The sequence below is a fragment of the Caretta caretta genome, chromosome 2, assembly GCF_965140235.1.
Source record: "Caretta caretta isolate rCarCar2 chromosome 2, rCarCar1.hap1, whole genome shotgun sequence".
In the NCBI taxonomy this organism is placed as follows: domain Eukaryota; kingdom Metazoa; phylum Chordata; order Testudines; family Cheloniidae; genus Caretta; species Caretta caretta.
This window is the reverse complement of record NC_134207.1, coordinates 247,384,447-247,406,482: the sequence shown is the minus strand read 5'-3', so window position 1 is coordinate 247,406,482 and position 22,036 is coordinate 247,384,447. Positions and strand designations below refer to the sequence as shown.

Here is a 22,036-nt window from a genome sequence, read left to right as displayed (position 1 = left end):
GTGGGTGCTCAGCATTTTCTAAAAATCAGGCCCCTTTCTGATGTCTCAAGTTGGGCACCCAGAAATTGTGACACCCAATATCATTAGTCAAGTTTGAAATGTAGGCCGAGAGCTTTATCACAACATTATTACAGCTCATGGAGATTCTTGGGGATCATCCCCAAAATCAGTCCAATATTTACTAGGAAAAAGAGGCCCATGACTTTATCAGCTAAAGATAAAACCCTTTACTCTCTTCTCACCTCTCTGTCTTTCCTGGCCGAAATCCTGTTTTTGGATGATAATTAGGCATCCCTTGACTTTATTCAGGGTGTTACCTGAGGTATTTTATCTTTCTCTTGCTCTGCACTAATTTTAAAGAGAGCATTCTTGAATCCTTCTACTTGATCCATAATTTCTAATCTATCAGTAGTTTCAGGCAGGGGCATTGGAACAAGGGGGGGAGCAGGGGGTCATGGCTCCATCACTGTAAGCGTGAGCGATGGTGAGGAGGGAGTAGAGAGGAGCAGCGAGGGTCTTGGGGGGAAGAGGCAGTGTAGGAGCAGGGCCTCAGGGGAAGAGGTGGTGCAGGGCTGGGGGGCGGGGGAGACCTCAGGGTGGCAAGGCCTGGGGGGCAGGGCCACAGTTTAGGCACCGGTGGCCCCACACTTTTAGGGAGCTTCCACTGCTCCTGGTTTCAGGTGTGAAATCCTGGTTCATTGAAGTTCCTGGGAGTTTGCTTATCTGTGAACCCTGGACAAATGGAATTCAATCTATCACATATATAGAAAAACATTGATGGGAATGTTCACGGGAGATGATCAGCATGAATAAACATCCAAAAGTATAGAACAGGAAACTACTGTTTTATTTCTCCTCATCTGTTTTAAATTAGTTGCTATTGAACTGTGGTTTTTGTCTTGTCTTGACATGTATGGTCTGTCAGCAATATTTAGGACTAATAGCCAGGAATGGGAAAGTATTACCAGGGACTGTGATCTGTTGAAAGGGCTGAATTTAGTTACATCAAACAATGCCTTCACACATAAGTATTAGAAGGGTGGGACCTCAGTTCTGTTCCAATGTCTTTTCTTTTCCTTACATTAGTAAAAGCTAGAAACGTATGTGAAATGCTCATCCTAGCTGGAGTTATGTTAGAGTGAAGCTAACTGCTAAAGAAAGAACACTTTATACTAACTATTGGGGCCTTTTGTGTCTTTGGAACAACTTCTAAACAAGCTGCTGTCTCACATGGGGCTTTATCCTTATGAGACCAAACATGATATTGTGGGAAATATCTATCCTATGAAATGTGTGTCATGTCACATACTCTCCCTCAGGGGCCTGTTAGCTGGTAAATACATACTACTACTTAATGGTCCCTTAAAACAAATTATTGCCATCAAAGCCACAAACAGTTGGCTATTGTGCTTGTAAATTATTTCTGAGGGCCCAGAGGAATGAAAATTATTGTGGTCAGGGTGGGGTTCGTCTCACCTATAATTATTATTTTCCATGCTGAGAACCCATCCCGGCTCTGGATGAGAATTGTATTAGCACATCTAAGCAGAAATCACAAGATTTGTCAGAGGAATTAAGATTCTGTGCATGTGGCTTGGAGATACCAATCAAGGAAAGTGCAACTTGAATGCTTCAAGATTATTATTTTTAATTACTAATTGCTCTTCTCATCTAAAAGTAGACGTGCTGCACCATCGCTTCGAAAGCGCAGCAGCCCCCGCGGGGCAAAGTGTGGAGATCTGTCAAAAGGCCTTCTGGGAGCTGCAAAATTCTAGCTGCCGTTTAGGATTTGTGCCTCAGAAGGAGCGAACTTTTTGTGAGATTAGTTGCTAGTCACAAAGACTCATTAGATGGTTGCCACCGATGATCAACTAATCCTTTTGCAGCTTTGAACGTAATTGCTGGTACTCAGTTCTCAGATGGAGCACATCCAGAATGTGGGGATTTTGTGGTGCCAACAAGGCAGAAGTCAATGGGAGCTAGAGGCCCATAAGACTCCTAATCACAGTACCACAGGAGCAGGATGCTATCTAAAAGATTTTTCCATCTAAGACTCATCTTTTTATAAACAAATGAAACTTTTCTGGTAAAACCGTTAACATCATGGAATTTTTTTGTGAAAATTTCCGAGCTATTTTTCATCAATATTTTTACTAACATCATGAGAGACATTTTTCATTTACCAAAACCCTAGTTTTTACCAAGAAAACATGATTTTTTCAATAACTGAAAATGTTCTATAGCAAGTTTAGTAAACATGTTAATAAAAATATCCTGCGAAATTTCATGAGAAACAGAAAATGAATTTTTTTCACAAAATAATTTTCCTATTTTACAACCAACTCTAGTCTTATGTGTCCTGGCATTCCTGGAGTCTACAGGTTTCATGGCCAAGGCTTTCTCTCATGATATGTTCCAGTTAAACTATAAGTTATGAGGCTTAGTGAAGGAATCACTGGGTGAAGTTCTATGGCCTCTAGGCGTGAAGTTCAGTGTTATGCTGAAGATCAGACTAGCTCATCACAATGGTCCCCTTTGGCCTTAAAATCTATGAATTATTATGATGATGATGATTATTATTAATAATACATAGCTCTAGATTTTTTCATCTTCAAAGATCTATTGTAAGCATTAATTGATCTTCACACAGTTGTGTGAGGTAGGTAACTTTCATCACCATTTTACAGATGTGGAAACTGAGGTAACCAGAGCCTAAGTGAGACCACAGAGGGAGTCAGTGTCAGAGCTGGGGTTAGACCCCATCAGTTTCTTACTCCCACTCAAAAGCATTAACAGTCAGATCAGGTCTGTCTTTTTTTTATAGGACTTAGGTCTCCCTTAGGTGTGCCTAAGCACTTTTGAAAATCCCACCAGACACCAATCTGCCTCTGGCCTCAGCTGCTGAGCTTTAGGTGTGACTCCTACTGTGACTGCCATGGACTCAGGCCTAGGACTGCCTTTGTTCATCTATGGAATGTGGCTATTTGTGTGATCACATCATTAAGACTACACTGGGTTTTAACCAGTATGCTAGAAATGTCTTTCTAAACTGGACGAAATGTGTTGTACTGGATGATTGACAACAACCCTCTTCCTGCTTATGCACTGTGGCAAATGACTGGCAAATCCTGAAAGAAGAAACTAACCCCCCTATATATTTTTTTAAAGATTAAAACAGAAAGGGATTATTGAGTTCAGGATGTCCTGGATTGGACAGTAGCAGACACCCTGATGGCATGGTGCAGACTAGATGCATTAGAATCAAAGCAAAAAGAATAATGTTTGTCAAGGGACCTTTTGTCCATGAGGAGCTAGCTCCACAAAGGGGACTTCAATGCAGCATTGCAACAACTAATGTTTAGGCTCCCTGCCACCTAGTGGAATCCACAGCCCTGAGTTAGGCACCCAGGCTCCCTACACAATACATGGGGTGAGATAGGTACCTAAATCCCTTTGTGGATCTAGCAAAGGGCCTGCATTCCACTTTTGTGACTCTAGTAGTATTCCCAAATCCTGGGGAGATGGGACTGAGCATTCTTTGTCATGAGCTGTTTTGCATATTGTTGATCCACTCTGCAGGAAGCCCCAGATGAGTTCACAAATAACTGTTTCAGGGCCAGCCAAATACTTGGACAAATAGCTTGCCTGTGTGAAAATTCCTCCCACTATTCTGCAGACTTCTCAGCTGTGGCCTTTTTCTGATTAATGTAGCCATTATATTGCATCTGAACATTGCTTCTGAATGTAATGTTTTACAAACCAGCAATACCTAGAAACAAAACAGAATCAATAAACACAGTGCAATTCCCTTTGGTGATTCAAGCATTCTATTAAACTTAGGATCTGATTATAGCTGTGGAAATTAACTTGCCTGGACCCAGACAAATAGATTTTGCTTTACATGAAAGCTTTCTAAGGCTCTGGCCAAATCATGTCTACACTACAGACTTAAGTCGATGTAAGTTATGTTGATGATCATAAGCCACTTTAATTACATCGGTTCTGCATGTCCACAGAATGCTAGTTTACTGTCTTTAACTAAAGTCTGGGGCTACCCAGGATAGTTGGTGGAATCCCCTCCCTTCCATATCCTCCTCCATACACACACAGACACTCTCTTTTTCTCTCCTAAAAGAAATCTTCCTTTATGATGTTGTTTATAATATTGCTAAAAAATCTGCAAACCAAACAGTACCCAAGAAAGTCACAAGCCAATAAAAATTAAAATACTAGCTACAGTGACTGGGCTAAGCAAAGATGAGGTAATAATAACAGTTGCCTACACTGGCTATCTGATACTGAATGCTTTATACCCATTAGTGCCTTGTGTCAGGAACCACAAGTCTTAAACCCTGGTCCCACAGAACTCTTAGGGGCAAGTAAACTCTAACCTGTCACCCAGAGAGCTGCTAACAGTTGCTAGGCAGACGCTGAACCCTGACAGAGGACACCAGTCCTGGACCCTGACTGGCAGAGTGCTGGTTTGACCCTGTACCTCAAAGTCACACCCTGGAACCTCTATATTCACCATGGTGATACGATTATGATATCTTCTGTACAAAGTATACCTTGTGAGGTATCATTTTAAAAGTCTTGATTGGTTGAACGTTAATTTCCTGTTGGATTGTATGTACTATCATTGTATGTGAAGTTATGAGGCATTGCCATATGCGTTACTGAAATATGTTGGGAACACCCACAGTGAGCCTTTCACTTATAACAAAGGAGTATCCATCAATAGCCAGACAGTGTTAATGGCTCATCAACACCCATCAAGAAAAGAATCCATTATCCCAGAGACTCTTTAGAGAAGACAGAGAGGCAATGGAGACTGCTTGACCAATAGGAACTGCCTGATCCCTACTTAACAGCAAAGATCTTTCCAGCAAGCTGGAAGAAAGTATAAAAGAGGGGAAGTGACTTGGCCTCTCCCCCCTACTCCCCCATCTCAGAGGCACCAACTTTCCAAAATCCTGGGGCATGGTCAACCTCCGGCTCTTCCCCAGGCCCCGCCCCCACTCCACCCAAGGCCCCAGCCCACCCTGCCGCTTCCCGCCCCTGCTCCACCCCCACCCTTCCTCTTCGTCTCCAGTTCTACCCACTTCCCTGAGCAAGCCGCGTCCTTGCTCCTCCCCCCTTCCTCCCAGCCTCCTGCATGCCGTCAAACAGCTGAGTGAGGTGGGTGGGGGGTGCAAGGAGGGAGGGGGAGGCGCTGATCTGCAGGGCCTGGCAGTGGGCAGGAGGTGCTGGGGGGATGGGGAGAGAGGAGGCCTGCCGGTGGGTGCTCAGCACCCACCATTTTTCCCCATGGGTGCTCCAGCCCCAGAGCACTCATGGAGTCAGAGCCTATGCCCCATCTCAACACTTGGAAGAATGTCTGAACTGGGGAAAGACTTTGAACTGGAGAAGGATGGTCCCAGGCAGGAAGGTAGTCCTAGCTGGTGTATTGAGGAACTGTAACCTGTTTGTACCACCTGTCAGGGTGAGACATTGTTTTATTTAACTCTTGCTTATATGACAAGTTTAAGATTTAGAATCTGTGTTTACTTTTCATTTTCTTAATGTAACTATTTCTGACCTTTACACCTACCACTTATAATCACTTAAAATCTATCTTTCTGTGGCTGATAAATCTGTTTTATATTTTGCCTAAAACAGTGCTGGGACATATCAGCTCATGTTAAAAAGGGTTGTTGCATGTCCACTGCCCTTTTGACAGAGTGGCGAACTAGGTAATGAGCTTATACCAGCCACGTTTCTGATCAGTGCAAGATGGTACAATTCTGGGATGCAAGGCTGGGGAGCTGGGATGAACTGGCTGGAGCCTTACTATTATTGGTTCATGAGTGATTGAGAAATCATTGATATAACTCAGTTGGGTGTGTCCCTGCCTTTGGATGGCTGTGTAAGTGCAGTGTCTGTCAGAGGTTTGTAGCTTGACATCAGCATCACAGTGTGAGAGCCATCCCAGATTGGTAGGTTCGGAGGGCTCAGGGGTCCCACAGTCCACGTTGCACCCGGGGGACGCTGCCACAGCTGGGGGTCCTTCTATATATACCCAGCGCAGGAACAGGAAGTTCCCTGTGCAACTGAGATCCATCCTGCTCCTGCAGACTCGGGCTCTGACCATTAGATCTGTCTGCCCATGACTCCTTGCTAGCTCACAATATGCAGTGACAGCAGTCTTCCTCTTTCAGAGCTACCTGGGTTATGATAATGCCAATAATAAAGCCAACAGGTATTTTACAGTATTGCTTCCCTGTTCTTACTTTCCCGCAGGTAGGCCCAAGGAGTACAGAGCTGTTATGCTACATTAGGACTGAGGGCAGGCCTGTACAAAGCTGTTAACCTGCTGCCACGCTCTGCAGTGCTGCCATGTCAGCTGTTCTGAGCCAGAAACTAAAGTCATTTTCTGCTCCCAGCTGAGAACAACAGGCACAAATGACGGGGAGAGCTAACTACAGGGAATACTGTGCTGGCTACATCTTCACTGCAGAGTTAACTCAAGTTACGTACACTTGAAGTGAAGCGGGGGGGCCTCCAAAGCAGCAGCACCAATTAACTGAACAGCCCAGCAATCACAGCAAAGCACTGAGAAGTGAAAAGTACCTGTCATTATTGAGCAGGTGTACAGCTAAAACTAAATAGTTCCCCACCTAAAATGACTGTGTCCCACCTATACATTGATTGCCCTGAGGGTAGTATATTCCAATCCATAAAGAACCTCATTTTTTTTTTTTACCACTGAACAGTACCTAATCAGAGAGGTGAGCTGCTACTTAGATGTTCTGTCTTGAAATGGGAACCTTTTCCTCCCCTCCTCTCCAAGAAACAAACATTTCCTAGCAGAAAATAGCACTACAAAAGTAAAAGGTGCCTATTCCGGAACAGACCATTCAAACAGCAGCTGGGATCAGTAGAGGAGAAGCTGACAATTTTCTCATGCATTTCTGAAAACACTGACCAAACTCCAAAAAGTTTGGACACAGGTTGTGGCTCACGAAGCATCGCAAGCTGATGATATTTGCATCCTGATGTCAGCTTAGAACAGTCTGTGTTTGGGGAACTTTTCCATGGAGAAGTGATGGGCCATGGATATCACTGCCTTTTGAGTCCAGTTCTCTGGAAGATGGATTGGCTTATATGGCCTCCTGGTAAGGCTGGTCCTTTTCTGCTGCTTTTGTGCTGAGGTTGGGTTCCTGACCTGGGGATCATACTGTGATGCAATGTCTGTCCCCCAGGTGACCAAACCTGAACCCACAAAAGTTTAGGTTAGTTCTACTAACTCTAACAGGGCTGGTTTGGCCAGGCTGCTTCCTCTAGAACAGCTCAGTCAACGGGAGGAAACAGAGCTTTGAGCTTGCATTTTCATTGCAGATGGGGTAAAAAGATCAGCAGCTGAAGCCTTGAGTTGTTAAAATCATAATGCCATCTATGGAGTATATGAATTCAAGGTTTCATGTGGTGTGTCTTTCCATGTGCTCTTCTCTTCGCCTTCCCCATTCCCACTGAAAAATTCACATCACACCTCTAAATTACCCACAAATTCAATGACCCAGCTCATATGGTTGCATGTGGATCCAGTTCAGATTGGAGCTCTGTTGAATCTGTGTGCATCAGAGTTCCAGCACAGCTGTAGGTTAATAGACAAGCAGGAGGAAGGCCCCATGGAGCAGATGCAATGGTGTGTTTCAGACCTAAAGGGAGTGGGGATAAAACAGGAGCTGGGCTATCAAGGAGTCAATGGCACAAGGCATGTTAGCAAGAGATAGAAAAGCAGCCCAGGGGAGGAGAGTGGAGACAGCCCTAGGGCAGATTTTATCTATCTGTGTCAATCCATGTAGAGAGAGAGTGCACACTTTGGAAGAAACATGTCCAGAGAAGCAAAAACTTGCTGGAGGAAGAGAGTTTGGGAAGTTAAGGATTCACTGACTCAGGTTTTTTTTTGTGTGTGTGATTCCTTTTACTTCAAAGGAGGCTCATGAAAATAATTAACAAATCAAAGAAGCCTCAAGACACATCAATGGCCCAATTCGATTATTCTGTAGTTTCCCAGGTGGTGAAAGGTGTAATGTATGCACTGTATTCTGTATAAACCAGTGGAGTATGTTGCAAACAATAGAGCTAGGATACTGCCCCTAAGCATAGTCACTAGGTCCGGGGCCAATAGCAGCTGTCTGTACAATAGGCACAACTAAAACAAAGTGGGAGGGGGCACTGGAAAAGGAGAGGTGGTCACAGGGTCCTCTGATCCGCAGCAATGTGTACGCAGAAGTGTCAACATGAGAGTGTGTGAAACAGGAGTTGGAGGAGGGAGGAAAGATTGTCCACTGGTTATGGCACAAGCATAGGATTTGGAGACCTACTTTCAAGTGCCTGCTCTTGTAGGCCCCAAAAGGAAGCGGGTTAAACAGAAATTAAAAGGCACAGTCACAAAAGTGAAGCGCCTGCAAGCTGTATGGAAACTTTTAAAAAACACCATAACAGAGGCTCAAATTAAATGTAAAAAACAAAATTAAAAAAAAACAAAAACAAAAACAAAAACAAAACCATAACCAAAAAAGTGCCACTGTGGCTGAACAACAAAGTAAAAGAAGCAGTGAGAGGCAAAGAGGCATCCTTTAAAAAATTGGAAGTTAAATCCTACTGAGGACAATAGAAAGGAGCATAAACTCTGGCAAGCCAGGCGTAAAAGTATAATTAGGCAGGCCGAAAAAGAATTGAAAAGCAACTAGACAAAGATTCAAAAACCAAGAGCAATTTTTTTGGAAGTACATCAGAAGCAGGAAGCCTGCCAAACAGTCAGTGGGGCCGCCTACCTCACAGGGGTGTCACAAGATAAGCACATTAAAGGCAGTGAGGCACTCGCATACAATGATAATGAGGGGTTACATAAATAAGCAGCTTTACAATCACACAGCAAGGGTACATTATATAGGAAGCCTTAGCTACTGCAAGCTGCACTGCACTGCTTTCCATCAACCCATATGTGTCCTTTAGACAGAGAGATGTTTTGTGCCTATCTGTATTGGGTCAGTTCTCACTATAGACCTCGTTGTCTCTTCTTTATAGTGGAGTGAGATGAAGGTTGGAGCCTGGTATCCAAAATATGAAGTACTTGTTTCAAACTGTTTGTGTTTGGGTACTTAGCTAGACAGTATACCTGGTCAGCTACTGTCAGATTGCCCCACTGGTTTTTCACAAAGTCAAAACCTTTCCTACTGCAAATTCTGAGTCCATCATGGGGACGCGTAGCATTCGTATGTTGTGCAGCATTTGGATTTCATTGAATGGTCCACAATGCTATCAGGACTTTTTCCTGGGTGGTTATCATTAATTGGTCAACACTGAATTTCATGTGCCATTAACTTTGTTGGGGCTTTCTGGAGTCCCTCCCAGTCTTCTCTAGTCCTCAGTAACCTAAATAATTTTGTGCCACTTGCAAATTATGTCAAAGACATACACAAAAACAGACACTCCCCTTTTTTGGATCACTGACAAATATTGCAAACAACACCGATTTCAATATGGAACCTAGGGGCACCAACTGCTGCTAACTATTTGTCACGTTGAAAATTGACTACTTATGCTTTGTTTTCTCTCTTAACCAATTTCTAATTCATGACAGTTCTTTACTTCTGATCACATGACTACTTAGTAATAACCTCTGGGGATGGACTGTGCCAAAGACTTTTGGAAAGTCCAAATAAATTAAGTCAACTAATTCTCCTTTGGGGCCAGTCCCCACCCGCCCCGCCACACACACTGAAGTCAATGGTCATCTCTCCTTTGACTACCACAGGCTTTAGATTAGGCTATTAATGACCATTTTGTGTGCACACCAAGATTTTTCTTGACAGAAGACATGTTGGTTTGTTCCTATCAAAACATTTTTTCATAACAGATTTTTATAATATTTTTTAAATTGTTTCAGCAAATTTATCTGGTACTGAAGTAAGTATGACTGGTCTTTAAATACCCGAATCACTCTAGTCCTTTTGTTTAAAGGTAGTGTGGTCCTGGCAGCTGGCTAGCTCAGGTCAAGATTTCAGAGAAGTGTTAAGTGTACCACTTCACTGGTGGGTGAACTTCAAAGGAATGTTAAAAGGCACTAGGCACTTCACTTGTTAGAACAGATGTTAATTGCATTTGTCTTCATCTACCTACATCCTGTTTAACGTATATTAGTGTAACTCAATTAACCTGTTGTTGTTATATCCTTTTTCATGTCCTGTAACTCTGTAATTACTTTTACATTATGTATGCAACTCTACTTAATTAACATTAGGTCAAAAGGCCTGTATTTAAATGTTTAGATGTGAAGTTACTTGATGTATAAAATCTAATGAAGTATTGTTCCTGGCTATCACATTATGCTTACATTATCTCTAAATGGCCCATCAGCCGGAACTGAAGCCTTAAAACTTTGAATGAGAAGGTTGTTGATTTCTAAGCATTGGTCATTATATGAAGAAGAGTGGAAGATCCATAGACTTTGTCTACTTTTAGTCAACAAAGCAAGGTCCATGTGGTGATGAAAATGCTTGCTAGACTGTTTTCAGCTATAAAAAGGCATACTGGGAGTGATTCCACACCTTTGAGCCATCTGAACACTGACAGGGGGGTTCCAGATGCAAGACAGAGGTCCCCAAAAGCAATTTTGGGAAACCCTGAGGAACTTATTGAAAACTAGCAGACATTACATCTCTGCATCATTTGCACTACAAACTCTAATTCACCTGTACTGTATTTTATCTGCTTGAACCTCTCAATGACTCTCATTTCCTTTTCTTACCTAATAAATCTTCAGTTTACTTAAGAAATTGGCTGTCAGCTCTTTGATGAGAGCTGAAGTACACCCTAACCTTGGGTACATGATTGGCCCTTTGGGGCTGGAAGAAAATAATGTGTGATGAGTATTGTTTTTAATAACCTTTCATCATTAAGTCCAGCTTGTCTCTTGGTAAATCATCTGGAGTGCCTAAGGGGACTGCCTCTGGCTCCATGGTGAGACAGTATTCCAGTAGCGCACATTTGTTACTGGCTTGGCGATCTCTAATTATAGAATATACCACCAGTTTGGGGTGTCTGCCCTGTTTTCTGACAGTCTGACCTAAGATTGGCCCCTCAGTTGTGAGCCACATACCAGGCACTGTGACAGATAGGTTAAACTTTTATTACGCTCCTACCTTCTTTTCCTATCGCCCTTAGTGTTGCTGCTTATAGCAGTTTTACCTGCTTTTTCATTTGTTCTCTCCAGAGCTGCTTATTTTCCACAAGTGTCAATCCTGGCAGATTGTGGGTATCTTGAGGGAAAGGAAAGTTACTTTATCTGTAACTGGTGACTAAATTACCTGCTTCTCTGAAGATATTATCCTGACAGGATTATCATTCACCCTCAGACTTTGGGGTTTATCTTTATGTACAGAGAATCAGCATTTACACCTTGTATTTTTGTTGAGGCCCATTTTTGGGCCATGATTAAACTGGTTTATCATTTGGGAGCTTCACCTCCAGAACTGACAGGAATGTCTGGGAGCCAGCATTAACACATGGCAAGTGGTGGGACATGCTGGCTGAGGGGAGAATGGCCCTCACTTTATCCCACTACTGCTGCCCTCAAAGGATCAAAGTTCTGTAAGAACTGAGAGAGTTCGGCTGGTCTCACACTAAGGAATCAGAAGTCAGAATCTTGATGGAGTTATATTTTCAGAATTACAAGTAAGTGATTGTCCCTTGTTGGCAGAAGATACATCAACCATCAGAACAACTCAACCCTGATCTAGGAAAAACACTGATGCCATTCTATAGATTTACTCTCTTCTGCTCTGGTCACTCATTGGCTCATTTCAGTCATGCTCAAGAGGGATTTGCTTGATCTTTCCTCCTTCAGCTACAGACTGCATTACAGCCATTACAAACACCTGGGCTAGGTCTACACTAGAGAGCTTACAGCCGCGGAGCTGTACCAATGCAGCTGCACCACTGTAAGATCTCTTGTGTAGCTGCTCTATGCTGTCGGGAGAGAGCTCTCCCGTTGACATAATTAATCCATCCCCCATGGGCAGCAGTAGCTATGTTGGCGGTAGTAGTGCTGTGTACTCTACACTTATGCTGGTGTAACTTATGTTGCACAGGGGATGGAATATTCACATCCCTGAGCGACATGAGTTTTGCTGACATAAATGGTAGTGTAGACATAGCCCCAGTGTCAAACTTTTACATCTGTCATTGATTGTTACCCAGTGCCATCTATTTTAAGAATGTGGTTTTGAGTGCATGCAAACTTATCTCTTCTTTTACCATAACAAGGCACATAAGAAGGAGATTTGGGGATGCTGTGGAAGTAACGGTGGATAACGCAGGAAATTTTTAGGAGATTTGAGGAATGGATTTCACTCACTCCACATATTGATAAAGGCTTACCATATTCCTACTCAAAACCAGAAACCACAAGGCGAGATGCTGTTTTTAAACATTAATGCATCTTTAGAGAGTAATCACTGGTGTTTGATGGCTTGTGCTAGCTCTTTGTTGAAATTAGCCTTGAAATTAGACTAGCTTTTTGTTTGACTTTTTGACATTTTCTTTCTCTTCTTTATATTTTCCATGACACCATTACAGAATATAGAAATAAATAATAATAAATTAATAATTAATACCTAGCCCTTGTATAGCGCTTTTCATCAGTAGTTCTGAAAGTGCTGTACAAAGGAGGTCAGTATCATTATCCCCATTTTACAGACAGGGAAGCTGAGAAACAGGGAGTTGAAGTATCTTGTCAAAGGTTCCCCAGCAGGCCAGAGCAGAGCCAGGAATAGAACTCTGGTCTTCTGAGTCCCAGTCCAGGACATCTTTTCACCTTCTACAAACTGGGACCAATATTACTACCAATAGGAATGTTTTTTTTAATTTCAGCTTGGTAGGCTTGATGTTCCACATATCATTACAAGTGTGAAACTTTCCACTCCCAGGAAAATAATATTTAAAAATGAACAAATATGTTTGTAAAGTGGGGTTTGGGAGAAGTACCACTCTCCAGCTATACCACTCATTGGCTGCGTGAGGTTGATCAAATCTCTCCACTATGTGCCTCAGTTTCTTTGCCTGCAACATGAAGATCAAGATACTTGCAACAAGGGTGTTGTGTGACCTAAGGCAGGTCACATCACCTTTCTGTGTCTGTTTCCCCTTCCATTCATTTCTGTCTTGTTTGTTCTGTAAGCTCTTTCAGGCAGGGACTGTTTGTCACTACGTATATGTGCAGCATTTAGCACAGTGGGATCCTGTTCTCAGTTGGGGCCTCTAGAAACTACTGTGCTTTTGAGACCTGTGGATGAAAATCATCATATAAGAACTGGGTAATAATAATAATAAAATTAATAATAACGACAACAAGCTGTTTGCAAAGTGCTTTGGGATCATCGGATGACAGACTATTTTTGATAATCACAAGGAACTATTATGATTGTACAACCTAAACCCTGAGAAGGAAACGGCCAAATCCAGTTACAGTTGTGATGCTCTGCTCCACCAGAGGACCATGGCTTGGATGATCTCCCAGGTCTTTACATGAAAGGTGTTTATTTACTAGGGCCTGTGGGGTTTTCTTACAGCACAGCCACTGAGCTGCAGGCAGGCACGGAAGTCCCATGACACTTGACCCTTTCATTTCCACCCATACCGTTTCCATCCCAACACATACATACAGAGATCCAGACAGACACACACCCCTATCATCTGTGCTTGCTAGTGAAATATGTTATCCACAAACAAAGGAACAAAGATCTGCCTTAAAAAAAAGGGGAGGGGTAGGGTTGGAGGAGTAATTGCTCTTACAGTCAGTTGTGATTTCGTAGGGGGAGTTGAGGCGTGCATCTCCGCAGGGTGAAGTGCTCACATACAGATGGAACAGAATGTTTTCTTTCAGCCTGTAGCCTCCCTCTTTTAATCGCACGAAGACTGATCGCTCCCAGTCCTCTCGCCGTTTGCTATGATCACAAAAGAAGTTCCGGGTCATTTGTTACATTCCAAATCAGAAACATTTCTGCTTTCTCAGTGGTGGTTTTGTTTCTCTTTGTATCCTTTGGGGGTTTTGTTTGTTTGTTTTATTAGCACCTTTCATCATATTTTGGCTAGTGTCAATGGTAGAAAAATAATAAGCTACTCTAAGTAAATGAGGTGCTCAAAAGGTCCAGGAACTGTCGATGTGTTTCTTGGCTTGCTTAGCTGGAATTTATTCGAATGATAGAGGGGATCTGGATGTGCAAATACAGTACATAAATCTCATTGGTACTGATGGGACTTATGTGCACATATCAAAGGAGAACAGCTCCCTTAGGTTTAACAAATTATCCCTATTAATCACAACCCCTAAGCATGTGCTCAGATCCCATTGAAATTCAAGGTAACTTAAGCACATGCTTAAATGATTTGCAGAATTGAGGTCATATCGCAGTGCCCTGAATTTATGAACAGAAATCCTGAAAAGAAAATAACAGATTTCAAAAAGAAAAGGAGTACTTGTGGCACCTTAGAGATTAACCAATTTATCTGAGCATAAGCTTTTGTGAGCTACAGCTCACTTCATCGGATGAAGCTTATGCTCAAATACATTGGTTAGTCTCCAAGGTGCCACAAGTACTCCTTTTCTTTTTGTAAATACAGACTAACACAGCAGCTATTCTGAAACCTAACAGATTTCAGACATCCAAAAACGGGCTTCTGTTTTCCTCCCTATTCATCCATAGCCAAGTGTGAATGCTAAAGGAATGCCGCCCCCTTCCCCCCCCCCCCCCCATAACTGACTTCTGATTCTTGACTGACAGTGGCTCTCTTGTCTGTTTTGAAATCTTTGGGAATCACAAGTTACCTGGTGAAATGAAGATAGAACCTGGGCCCTGTGCACCAAAAACACAGACCTCTACTACTTTAGCTAAAATACTAATTCTTGTCCGAAGTGCTGTGGTAGCTGTGTTGGTCCCAGGATATGAGAGGGACAAAGTATGTGAGGTGATATCTTTTATTGGACAAACTTCAGTTGGTAGAAGGTACAAGCTTTTTGAGCTACACAGAGCACTTCAGACACTGCTTCCTTTCCCAGACCTAAGAGCTCTGTGTAGCTTGAAAGCTTATACCTTCCAGCAACAGAAGGTGGTCCAATAAGAGATATCACCTCACCTACCTTGTCTCTCTTACAAAACTAATTCAGTTAGAAGATAAGAGCTTACTACTGCTACTGCCTAAGTGGCTTTGCAGCTAGAAGGGGACACATTGCACTTAGCCAACCTGTCACCCTAGCAAAGGTTGCTAGAGAAGGCAAATTCCTTTCACTAATGTTGTTTAAAACAAGAGCAGGTTTCATGGCTGCTCTCTTGTGCAGCATCCCAGGTGATTTCCCTTTGGATTGTTTGAAGGCAGTGATGATTTTTTTGACAGGCAGTAGGATCACACACCTTTTAGTGATGAGGATTATAATTTTTAAGGTGATAATGTGATTAGTGTAGCTGAGAAATGACAAGCCGCTCACACTGTGATCGCACCTCTGCCCTCAGATACACCCAGTGAAGTCAATGAGTAGTATGTATGCATATCTGAGACCAGAACTGGGTCTGTATGTGGAAGGTTCTCCTACTTGGAACAGGATTTCTGCCCATCTAATCTGAAATGTGAGCAATCCTTTTGCGCAGGGTAATTCTGCTGCTCTGCCTACGCTTGGTGTAACTGGGATGCTTTTTTTCCAAGATGGGAACAGGCTTGTTCCTTGCGGGGCCTGCTTGTTTTTTCCCAGTGCAATCTGTGCGCCATTAGAGGTATTTGGCTGTCACTCTTCCATGGATTGGTTGTTTTGTCGGTTTTTGAGGCTATGATGCGTTTTCTGTCAGGCAAAATTTACAGGCACATTACCCTGCCTGTAGGAAAAGCGAGCCACAAGGTTTCCTGAGAAGAGACTGCCACATGTAGCTCTCTTGTTTTTCTTCCTGCTTTGACGGAATTTTCCCAATCACACTAATTATATTATCGCCCTGATAGAAACCTCTGAAATAATAAAATACCTTTAAGACCTGCTGCTTGGACTTCAGAGAAATCACTGTTGCCTTTAAATAATTCACTACAAAATCAGCTGGGAGACTGCAGAGCAGGGCAGTCTTAATGGTGCTGAAACCTGCTATTATTATGTAAAACTCTGTGGGGGGATGGGAGGGGGAGAAAGCTTGTGTGACTTAGAAACAGTTGCTAGGTAGGGTGGTAGGTATGTTGGAATAGTCCTTTACTGGGCTGGATTAAGGGAGTTCATAGTAATCATCACCCACCCTGTTCTATTATTTTTCACTGATTAACCCTATTCCTCTTCCACTCCCTGAGTATCAAGGAATATCTATGGCTAATGGGAGATAAATAGCTTCTTTAAAAATAGTCAGCAGAGCTAGAGGGCAGTGCAGCCTCGGTCTTGTTCCAGGATTCTGAAAGCATTATTATCTCCAGGCTCCTAACCAGCCTGTGGGGTGGTATTTCTAGGGCTGATTTTGAAATCAGATCCCTCCCTGCATAGCAGTTGAGCATCTCTGATACTGAGACAGCCACGATTCTCTTTTTAATGAGAACTGGGGGCAGCATGACTTGGGTGGATTCCCTGGGCACCATGTATACCTGTGCTGGATCCAGGTGCAGGGTTATCCTTGTGCTCTCAGAGTGCTAGGACGAGGGGATTCCAGAGCCAAAAGTGATGCTCATAAGAACGGGACAGTGAGAGAATGGTATACCGTGTCAAATGCACTTCTTCTCCCAGAGCCATTGGGCCAGATTCCCCATTACCTAGCCCCTGCGTAGTGTGAATGCACAGAGGGTTTCAAATATTACTAAGTCAGAATGTGGTTTACACCTACTTTGCACAGGCGCAGATAACTACACAGTGAAGAATGAAGTCTATTATATTGGCACAAGCATCATGACTTCAGGATCTGCTATCAGTATACCCGTTCCAATGCAGGCAGTGGCTAAAAGGCAGAATCTATTCCTATGCATTTGGCTATTATGCACTCTCTTTCTTTCATATCTGGTATTTGGGATGTGAAGGAAGGCCTACAGGTGAGCGGAATTGGTAACAGCAAAATAGCAGAAGTTGGGAATTTTGAGACACAGGTAGGGCTTCCTATTTTCAGTGTATAGGCCCTGATTCAAAAGAATGTGCTTAACCCTAAACACGTGCTTAAGCCTTTCCTTATTCAGCAGAACACAAGCATATGCTTAAAGCTGACTTCAAAGGGATTTAAGCATGTGCTTAAGGTTAAGCACATGTTAAGTGCTTTGCTGAATCAGGTTCTTACTCTCTGAAAAAATTACAGGAGTTATTTTGGGCAAACAATGCTTGTAAAATGCAGGTAAGGGAAGTCAGTAGACCAATTACAGTACTATAAATGTGTATGGTCTCCCACAGGTACCTTAATAGCAAGCTTAACAGAAAAGCAGTCAAGTCCATTAAGAGACCACTGGGATGAAAACAAGGTATGAGTTAAATTTATGGCGAAGTGGCTGGTTTTATTGCAGCTAATTTCATTTGATTGGATGAAAATTACTACATGCTTCATCATGTATAAGTTAAAGTGTGGTTTGGATAGAGGTTGCAATCTGATTGGTTGGAAATGCATAAACTCCCAGTGCAGCTTATCTCCCTTGGAACTGCAAAGCCTCTTTACTAGCAAGATCACTATGCCATACCAATATGTTCAATAGGCAGATAATAGTTTTATTAAGGGTGACCTGTAAAGAATGAAAATAGAGAGCCTGATTCTCCTTCTCACACCAATGTAAAGCAGAAGTAACTCCACTGAAGTCAATGCAGTTCACTGGTATAAAACAGTTTTGGAAGCCTTTCTTCATTCTTTATGATGTATAAAGAAGGCCCCCAAAAAGTTTTTTTTGTTGTTGCTTTTTATTTTTACATTGGAAAAGTCTGGTCTTTTCATAGACATCTAGAGAATTAGTGGGATTGTGACTGTCACAAATAAAATAAAATAAATCTGAGCAGCCAAAAATTTTTGTAACATCTATTTAATTCAAACTTCTGACAAACTTTGAGAGAAAAGTTCTGCTTGTGAAACATTCAACATGCCTATCTCTTCACTTGAGAAATGAGAAAGCTCCCAGTCCAGGCCTCTAATCATCAAAAACCTCACCACCAACAAAAAACAACAAACAGGGAATTGGCATTTCTAATGTCAAAAACAAGAAGAATTAAAAATATGCATTTGTAATTTAAATCATTTTTATAATTTTGTAGTTGTATCAAATATAGAAGATAGCAGAATGTCCTTGTTCACTTATCTAGTCCTCCTCCATCCCTATTGTTGCTTCTTCATGCATCCCTGTTCCTGCTTTTTTGAAGCCCGTCTACAGACTATTAGACAAAAGTCTGAGTCTGCAAAGAACTTAAGCATGTGTTTAAGTCCCATTGAAGTCAGTGGAGTTATGTCAATTTACTTCTCCTAAGGATCAGATCCCATTATTAAGAAAACAGAGTATTGTTAAAAACTCATAAAATAAATTCACCGAGGTGAAATCCAGCCTTCACAGACCAAATTGAGTAGCTGGGCTGCGTGGGGGACAGACAGATGATGAAGACTGTAAAGTAGCCACCAAAGCACTAATGACAGGTTTCAGAGGAACAGCCGTGTTAGTCTGTATTCGCAAAAAGAAAAGGAGTACTTGTGGCACCTTAGAGACTAACCAATTTATTTACATCTGATGAAGTGAGCTGTAGCTCACGAAAGCTCATGCTCAAATAAATTGGTTAGTCTCTAAGGTGCCACAAGTACTCCTTTTCTTTTTGCAAAGCACTAATGTGTCCTTTCCATAGGGAAGGATGGGAGCATTTATGCAGTAGAGAATCATCTGTCTTTTCCCTAGTCTGCCCATGCATTGGGGTGCAGGGAATCATTCTGTGACTGAGCTCTGCACATGGCATATAGACCCTCTGTACGTCCCCCCCAAACCTCTGCCCTAAGCTGTGCAATGGAATCACATTGGGTTTGTCTGCCAGGAGAGCCTCCATGCCAGTAGAAGATGGAGCAAAATTTAGTCCAAAGTGTAGAAGTTGTTACAAAAACCCGCTTAGCATTTCACTTGAACATCCACAGTTTCTTGACTTGTGACAAAGCTCCTGATGATGGCTTGGCATTTCCATAGTATAGCAGTGAACATTTGGCATGAAGAGTATGTAACAAGGTTATATATATTCACATTATTCTTACATATAAAAGGATTATTTGATTTATACATGGATAGCAAGGGAGCAGAACCTGACTCTACAATATTTTCAGCTCTGTGTTTCAGAGGGTGTTGGGGTTTCACCATTTGTGTTGCAGAAGTCGCCATAAGCAGAATTTGTATTGCACTGAGAATTCGCTTTACAAAAAAAATGTTACATCAATCAAAATAACATAATATAACTGAATGTATTATGAAGCTGGATCAATACAATAGCTTAAAATATGGTGGTAGCACTTATAAGCCAAGAGAGACGGGTACAGCTTTCAATATAAAGCAAGTAGTGGGGTCGCTAACTGCTGAAAACATAATAATTTAATGTAAACTTGAAATGAAAACAATAAAGAGTGAAGGAGAGAGAATGCTAGTTGTGATTAAACCCCTCAAGTGTCTTGTCTGTCTCCCCAACCTCGTTAGACCATCCTCATCTATTTAACATCTTCTCCTTGTAGTTTGAAGTGCAAATTTACTAATGTTGTTATGACTATTATGGTTGACCTCGCAATGTGTCAGGTGCTCTCCCACATGTTCAGGAAGACACAGTCCCATCTCAGAGATGCTTGCATCTTCGGGGCCTAATCCAAAGCCCTTTGAAGTCAATGGGAGTTTTCCCATTTACTTTAATGGGCTTTGGATAAGGCCCTGTGAAAACAAAAAATGGAGAGTACAACTTACAACTGAGGGTTTTGTTGTTGTTGGTTCTTTGGATCTTTGATAAAAATATATGCTACACACCCACAGCTTCAGCTCTTTATTTGTTAGTTTCTTGTAGGCATCTTGCTAGATACACTCGTGGATAACACTTAGCACAATGGGGCCATGAGCCCAGATTGAGGATTCTAGGAACTACCAAAATGCGAAAGAATCTGTCCAGAAAAAAGATTTGGAGAAAGTAAAGTCTTAAGCAGGGGTGGGCAAACTTTTTGGCCCAAGGGCCACATCTGGAAATAGAAATATATGGCAGGCCATGAATGCTCACAAAATTGGGGATGGGGTGCAGGCTCCGGGGTGGGGCCAGAAAAAAGGAGTTCAGGCTCTGGCTGGGGGTGCAGGCTCTGGGGTGGGTCTGGGGATGAGGAGTTTGGGGTCTAGGAGGGTGCTCTGGACTGGGACCAAGGGGTTTGGAGGACAGGAGGGGGATCAGGGCTGGGGCAGGGGTTTGGGATGCAGGAGGATGCTCCAGGCTGGGATCGAGGGGTTCGGAGGGCAGGAGGGGGATCAGGGCAAGGGGTTGGGATGTGGGGAAAGGCTCAGGGGTGCAGGCTCCGAGTGGCGCTTACCTCAAGAGGCTCCTGGAAACAGCGGCATGTCCCTTCTCCGGCTCCTACGCGGAGACACGGCCAGGTGGCTCTGCACACTGCCCCATCTGCAGGCACTGCCCTGGCAGCTCCCATTGGTGTGCCGGAGGGGGCCATTGGAGAGTGGCCATTGGAGCACGTAGGAGCCAGAGGGGGGCCATGCTGCTGCTTCCAAGAGCTGCGTGGAGCGGCTCCCGACCCTGCTCCCCAGCAGGAGCTCGAGGGCTGGCTTAAAACGGCTAGTGGGCCACATCCGGCCCGCAGGCCGTAGTTTGCCCACCCCGGTCTTAAGGATCAGCTCAGAAAGGGTGATTCATGCACCCAGGGCAGTGTAGAAGAGATAGACAAGGATGCCATCAAGGCTGAGGCTGGTATTGTTGTGGCAGCAGAAGGGGAACTTGTTAAGAGACAGAAATGGATAATTAATGACTATAAAAATGAATAATCTAAGAAACAATGACAAGGGCAAGGCTGAAGACACTAGCAACAAAGAGGCACCCACATCAGAATAATTTCCAGTAACTATGCCTGCTATGACATTTTTAACAAAACAAAGAAGGAGCAATAATATCTAGTTCTTTCATAGCAGGTCTGCTATATTGTTAACAGGCAGTGGTTCTCTAGCAAGCCAACGAATGTGTTAATGATCAGTGTAGTTCAAGTGTGTGTGTGTATGTGTGTGTGTGAGAGAGAGAGAGATGTAAATCACTTTCCTGAGGTAACTCAGGTTCAGCAAGGAAGGAAAATGCCTGTAATAAGAATCTCTGACCAGCGAGGGTTATTATTAGGTCTGTGGTTAAAGAATTTGCAGAAAATCATCAGACTTCATAAAACTTGACTTTATGATTCATATCTAATAGCTGCTGAAGGAAAATCAGCTGGAATGAAAGAGCTCATAACCCAAAACAATAGACTATCTAACTCTGCTTTCCTTGGCAGAGTATATTGGCCACTCATCAGCCAAAGACTCATAAACAATGATGTATCGACAGGCATCTAGAGGACAGATCTGTTCCACAGAAGCCTATATAATATTTCCCAGGCATCAACAAAATTCAGTTTACCTTAGGTGTAGCTCCAGCTGAGAGAAAAGGAAATGAACAAATGCTCTCCTTGCCAGAATTTCTGCATGGCAGTCGTTGACCACACGCCCTTGATCGTTAATGTATTCTCCATTTATACATTTGGTACCCGATGACAGCACAATAACCTGAGCCTGCCTGGTGTCCAAGCCTGCAGAAAGGAAAACAAAAGAGTTGTAACTTGCCTCAGGGTTAGCGAGACATCGTAATTGTTAAAGTTCTTGCAGCCCCCATTTTGATGTGGCAGCTGAGACAGCCCTAATGGGATGCTGATGAAAATGATTATATGGCTTTTGGAATATGCAGTACCCTCACATCTCAGCGCTATTAGAATAATACAGGCTCTATTTCAGTCTGCACTGCTAATTCCTGGATAAAAGCTTGCCACAA

At 42.8% G+C, this 22,036-nt stretch overlaps 1 protein-coding gene across 3 annotated transcripts in view; it reads right to left on the bottom strand.

The window, feature by feature from the left end:
• ADARB2 (adenosine deaminase RNA specific B2 (inactive)) overlaps positions 1-22,036 on the bottom strand; it is a 427,450-nt gene that overhangs the window by 39,532 nt on the left and 365,882 nt on the right. For all 3 annotated transcript variants that reach the window (XM_048837675.2, XM_048837673.2, XM_048837674.2), the window contains 2 exons: positions 21,629-21,797; positions 13,840-13,991 (listed from right to left, as the gene is read on the bottom strand). In XM_048837675.2, the coding sequence (XP_048693632.1) occupies positions 13,840-13,991; positions 21,629-21,797 (321 nt within the window). The remainder of the gene's footprint in view (positions 1-13,839; positions 13,992-21,628; positions 21,798-22,036) is intronic.